We start from the raw sequence: 6,000 nt of genomic DNA, 5'->3' as shown, positions 1-6,000 counted from the left end.
TCCTTGGGAGGAATCCCCCGGAGGGACATTCCTTGGGAGGAATCCCCCGGAGGGACATTCCTTGGGAGGAATCCCCCGGAGGGACATTCCTTGGGAGGAATCCCCCGGAGGGACATTCCTTGGGAGGAATCCCCCGGAGGGACATTCCTTGGGAGGAATCCCCCGGAGGGACATTCCTTGGGAGGAATCCCCCGGAGGGACATTCCTTGGGAGGAATCCCCCGGAGGGACATTCCTTGGGAGGAATCCCCCGGAGGGACATTCCTTGGGAGGAATCCCCCGGAGGGACATTCCTTGGGAGGAATCCCCCGGAGGGACATTCCTTGGGAGGAATCCCCCGGAGGGACATTCCTTGGGAGGAATCCCCCGGAGGGACATTCCTTGGGAGGAATCCCCCGGAGGGACATTCCTTGGGAGGAATCCCCCGGAGGGACATTCCTTGGGAGGAATCCCCCGGAGGGACATTCCTTGGGAGGAATCCCCCGGAGGGACATTCCTTGGGAGGAATCCCCCGGAGGGACATTCCTTGGGAGGAATCCCCCGGAGGGACATTCCTTGGAGGAATCCCCCGGAGGGACATTCCTTGGGAGGAATCCCCCGGAGGGACATTCCTTGGGAGGAATCCCCCGGAGGGACATTCCTTGGGAGGAATCCCCCGGAGGGACATTCCTTGGGAGGAATCCCCCGGAGGGACATTCCTTGGGAGGAATCCCCCGGAGGGACATTCCTTGGGAGGAATCCCCCGGAGGGACATTCCTTGGGAGGAATCCCCCGGAGGGACATTCCTTGGGAGGAATCCCCCGGAGGGACATTCCTTGGGAGGAATCCCCCGGAGGGACATTCCTTGGGAGGAATCCCCCGGAGGGACATTCCTTGGGAGGAATCCCCCGGAGGGACATTCCTTGGGAGGAATCCCCCGGAGGGACATTCCTTGGGAGGAATCCCCCGGAGGGACATTCCTTGGGAGGAATCCCCCGGAGGGACATTCCTTGGGAGGAATCCCCCGGAGGGACATTCCTTGGGAGGAATCCCCCGGAGGGACATTCCTTGGGAGGAATCCCCCGGAGGGACATTCCTTGGGAGGAATCCCCCGGAGGGACATTCCTTGGGAGGAATCCCCCGGAGGGACATTCCTTGGGAGGAATCCCCCGGAGGGACATTCCTTGGGAGGAATCCCCCGGAGGGACATTCCTTGGGAGGAATCCCCCGGAGGGACATTCCTTGGGAGGAATCCCCCGGAGGGACATTCCTTGGGAGGAATCCCCCGGAGGGACATTCCTTGGAGGAATCCCCGGAGGGACAATTCCTGGGAGGAATCCCCGGAGGGACATTCCTTGGGAGGAATCCCCCGGAGGGACATTCCTTGGGAGGAATCCCCCGGAGGGACATTCCTTGGGAGGAATCCCCCGGTGGGACATTCCTTGGGAGGAATCCCCCGGAGGGACATTCCTTGGGAGGAATCCCCCGGAGGGACATTCCTTGGGAGGAATCCCCCGGAGGGACATTCCTTGGGAGGAATCCCCCGGAGGGACATTCCTTGGGAGGAATCCCCCGGAGGGACATTCCTTGGGAGGAATCCCCCCCGGACGGGACATTCCTTGGGAGGAATCCCCCGGAGGGACATTCCTTGGGAGGAATCCCCGGAGGGACATTCCTTGGAGGATCCCCCGGAGGGACATTCCCTGGGAGGAATCCCCCGGAGGGACATTCCTTGGGAGGAATCCCCGGAGGGACATTCCTTGGGAGGAATCCCCCGGAGGGACATTCCTTGGAGGAATCCCCGGAGCGACATTCCTTGGGACGGACATCCTCGACCGGAGGGACATTCCTTGGGAGCGCACTACCCGAGCTGACATTCTTGGGAATCCCCCTGAGGGACATTCCTGCATAAACCCAAATCAAGCTGAGCTTGGCCTAGTAAACCCTAGATGGCGGTAGTGAGCAAACGTAGAAGAAATTTCCACTGCAGGTCAACTACAATGGATCACTAAAATAACTAAAACGGCCGCTATGAAATGAACAGATAGCGCCACCGTAGCCTTGTGTGTTTGACGTAACTCGACTGCTGTCACTGTGTTACCGTCCATATACGGTGGCGCTTTTGTTTTGATGCGGTGAGTAGCGGAAAAGTCGGCTTCAATGATCCATTGAGTATTGTTCTTTCATTCCCAAATCAAAACTCCGCATTCGTTCAGCTGCCTTTCCACGACCGGCATCCGGCTTTCAGATTTATTCCCTCCAATGGTTTCGGTTGCTTGCTGCAAATATGTTACAATATATTGAGTTCTGCTCTTTGATTAGCTCTCAATAATTGATGCATAGTTTTGTTTTGCTTTGCTTGTGTATACATTTATTCAAAATGCGATTTTCTTTTTTGTTTTGTTTTTAAGTTTGATAATCTCTGGTGTGATTTATGCACTTGGGCATATAACATTGTGTGTTTGTTTATTTAAAATATGGTTTTGTAAAACATGTGATTTTATGTTAATATATAATAAGAACAGTAGTCGTGGTACATATGAAGTTAGAAGACTAACCATTTCAATGCCCAGCTGTTCACGTCTAATTCGATTCCATACATTACTTTGATTGCGGTTTGTTTTTCTTCCTCTGACAACTTCTTCCTCCCTTGTTTATACACACACCTTGCGTGGCTGAGTGGAATGTTAAAAGTGTTGAATAAATTTTGTGTTACGCGGCTGGGATTTGAGTTATCGAGGGTAACCTGTTACCACGGATTGGAAGCAAAAGGTTTCAAAGGAGAACGACAAAGGGGCGATGGGTCGAGTAACCAAAGGACTTAAGGACAACACGTCGAAACTGGAAACGACTTCCTTTTGTTAAAAACAGTGGATTCGACCCTCTGTCCTTTCATCGTTCCCCATTAGACCTATCGTCCCTTAGATACTCAATGTTTCGAACTTCTGTCATAGTTTTCAACAATTTCGGCAATCTGGATTAGGTTTCGGTGACATTTTCGATGATTTCTTATTTACAGTAGGGCTCTCTACTATAACAATTAGATCAAAGCGGCGTTGATGTACAATATGAATAATGGCTTGCTGCGTCTCTCACTGCTGGTTTACGCTCTCCTCATGGATCGGTAAAGTTGGCAATCGAATCTCTTCACTGCATTTATATTTGTAAATCATGATCTGTGTATTTCCCCTTAACAATATTTTACACACATTGAGTTTAGTTTTTGTTTTAAATATTTATTTCATGATTTTGGCACATTAGCACACGTCTCCTTTTCGGTAGATGGTATTTTAAGATTTGTTATTGATTAGTTGCAAATGGTACGATAGATTAAAATAGTGTTTGTTGTATAGTTCACACATGTTCGTACGAATTACATATGACGTCGAAGTGAAAACCCAAATTAAACGAGAAACAATACTTGATGGGTGGGCTAGATTTACGTGTTTTGGGGGGCTTGTCATCCTACGGGATGACCCATTTCTTCGGTTGTGTCGATGTGTGTTTCAGTATGTATGCAGTCATTGTTCGGCTGTGACATAACCCGGGGTCCAATGTGAAGCGTTCAAAACTGGCTAAGGTCCAAATTCATCAGGTCCAGTGAATTCCGGTACGACTGCGCGGCAGAGGGTGCTGCTGGTTGATGGTGGTTGATCATCCTGCGCCGGTTGGATTAACGTCTGCCGAGGCCAAAGTTGTACCGGTTGGGAAGCCGTTTGTCTTCGTAGGCACGCTTGCCAAGCCCGAAGTCGTAGACTCGCCTCTTGCCCAGGCCGAAGTGGTACCGGTAGGCTGTTGGAAAAGAAGAGAAAATGATTTGTGAAAATTGGTAGGTGGTGAATTCTTTGAAGAATACTGTAATTTATGCTACAAACTTCTAGCACAAACTTTCGTATGCTTTCGTAGATGCCGTTAACTACGGTAATTGCCTAACAATGTCATATTGAAAGTTGCATGACTTCACAAGCTACCTCCAATGAGTTTTAGATTCTCATAGCGCTTATTCGTCTTACAGTGCCCTTTTCAGGGCACTGTAAATGTCATAAATGGAGGATAACGTGCCTCTGGAGCCAGCCTTCTAATACCTGATACCAACTCATTCAAGTCGAGATTTCTCACCTCGATATAGTCGAGCTGAGTCACGTCACTCCATTCGTAGAATGAGCACAACTGCCAAAGCAGTAATCAACGACTCATTCATCGACAAATCTTCGACGAGCGGTATATTGAAGCATTGTGGCAGGATCAAGGATAGCATTAAGTGCGTTTCATAAGTGTAGAGATACGAAGAGATAGACGTCACGCTTTTCTATAGGATCAAAAAAAAACCTTAAAACCCGGTTAAGGAAGGTTCAGTATTCCGTCTCCTCAGTCTATAGTCTCTTCAGTCTTTAGTCTTCAGTCTCTTCAGTCTTCAGTCTCTTCAATCTTTAGTCTCTGCGGTTTCTTCAGTCTTCAAACTTTCAGTCTTCAGTTTCTTCAGTCTTCAGTCTCTTTAGTCTTCAGTCTCTTCAGGCTTCAGCCTCTGCAGTCTTCAGTTTCTTCAGTCTTAAGTCTCTTCAGTCTTCAGTCTCTTCAGTCTTAAGTCTCTTCAGATTTCAGTCTCTTCAGTCTTCAGTCTCTTCAGTCTTCAGTTTCTTCAATCATTAGTCTCTACAGTTTCTTCAGTCTTCAATCTCTTCAGTTTTCAGTTTCTTCAATCTTCAGTTTCTTCAGTCTTCAGTTTCTTTAGTCTTCAGTCTCTTAAGTCTTCAGTCTCTTCAGGCATCAGCTTCTGCAGTCTTCAGTTCCTTCAGTCTTAAATCTCTTTCTCTTCAGTCTTAAGTTTGTTCAGTCTTAAGTCTCTTCAGACTTCAGTCGCTTCAGTCTCTTCAGTCTTCAGTTTCGTCAGTCTTCAATCTCTTCAGTCTTCTGTCTCTTCAGTTCTCAGTCTCTTCGGTCTTCAGTCTCTTCAATCTTTAGTTTCTGCAGTTTTTTCAGTCTTCAATCTCTTCAGTCTTCAGTTTCTTCAATCTTCAGTCTTCAGTCTCTTTAGTCTTCAGTCTTCACTCTTCAGTCTTCAGTCTCTTCAGGCTTCAGCCTCTGCAGTCTTCAGTTTCTTCAGTCTTAAGTCTCTTCAGTCTTAAGTTTCTTCAGACATCAGTCTCTTCAGTCTGCAGTCTCTTCAGTCTTCAGTTTCTTCAGTCTTCAGTTTCTTAGGCTTCAGTCTCTTCAGTCTTCAGTCTTCAGTCTCTTCAGCCTTCAGTCTCTTCAGTATTCAATCTCTCCAGTCTTCAAGTCTTTAGTCTCTTTAGTATTCAGTCTTCAGTCTCCAATCTCTTCAGTCTTCAGTTTCTTCAGTCTTTAATTTCTTCAGTCTTCATTCTCTTTAGTCTTCAGTCTCTTCAGTCTTCAGTCTTTTAAGTCGTCTTCAATCTCTTCAATCTTCAGTTTCTTCAGTCTTCAATTTCTTCAGTCTTTATTTTCTTTAGTCTTCAGTCTTCAGTCTTTTAAGTCGTCTTCAATCTCTTCAGTCTTCAGTTTCTTCAGTCTTCAGTCTCTTTAGTCTTTAGTCTCTTCAGTCTTCAGTCTCTGCAGTCTTCAGTCTCTGCAGTCTTCAGTTTCTTCAGTCTTCTGTTTCTTCAGTCTTCAATCTCTTCAGTCTTCAGTCTCTTAAGTCTTCAGTCTCTTCAGTCTTCAGTCTCTTCAGTCTTTAGTCTCTTCAGTCTTCAGTCTCTTCAGTCTTCAGTTTCTTCAGTCTCTTCAGAGTCTTCAGTCTTCAGTTCAGTTCAGTTCAGTTCGAGGTTCAGTTTCCCTGACAAATGTTTCTGTTCAAGAATTTGGTTTCTGATATTTAGATGTGTGATTTTGGCCTATATTTGGCCTTAATCCCAAAGGGTTAAGGAAGATCTTGTAACCAACCTCGGTGAAAATATGGTTGGAGGTTAACTAGGAAGGGGGAGATTTTTTTTTTGTTTTTATTAATGTGTATTTTAACTTATAGCTAATTCTACACTTAGGAAGGGGGACATGTTTCTTTTTC

General features: G+C 47.0%; 1 protein-coding gene across 1 annotated transcript in view; it reads right to left on the bottom strand.

Annotated features, from left to right (window-relative positions):
• Positions 1-2,189: 2,189 nt before the first annotated feature.
• The window catches only part of LOC109398469 (allatostatin-A), a 148,615-nt gene continuing 144,804 nt past the window's right edge, over positions 2,190-6,000 (bottom strand). The window contains exon 4 of the mRNA XM_019670847.4: positions 2,190-3,770. Within this exon, the coding sequence (XP_019526392.1) occupies positions 3,652-3,770 (119 nt within the window). The 3' untranslated portion in view covers positions 2,190-3,651. The remainder of the gene's footprint in view (positions 3,771-6,000) is intronic.

The sequence above is a fragment of the Aedes albopictus genome, chromosome 1, assembly GCF_035046485.1.
Source record: "Aedes albopictus strain Foshan chromosome 1, AalbF5, whole genome shotgun sequence".
NCBI classification, from domain to species: domain Eukaryota; kingdom Metazoa; phylum Arthropoda; class Insecta; order Diptera; family Culicidae; genus Aedes; species Aedes albopictus.
Note: the sequence above shows the minus strand (reverse complement) of the source record. Positions and strands in the feature narration are given on the sequence as shown.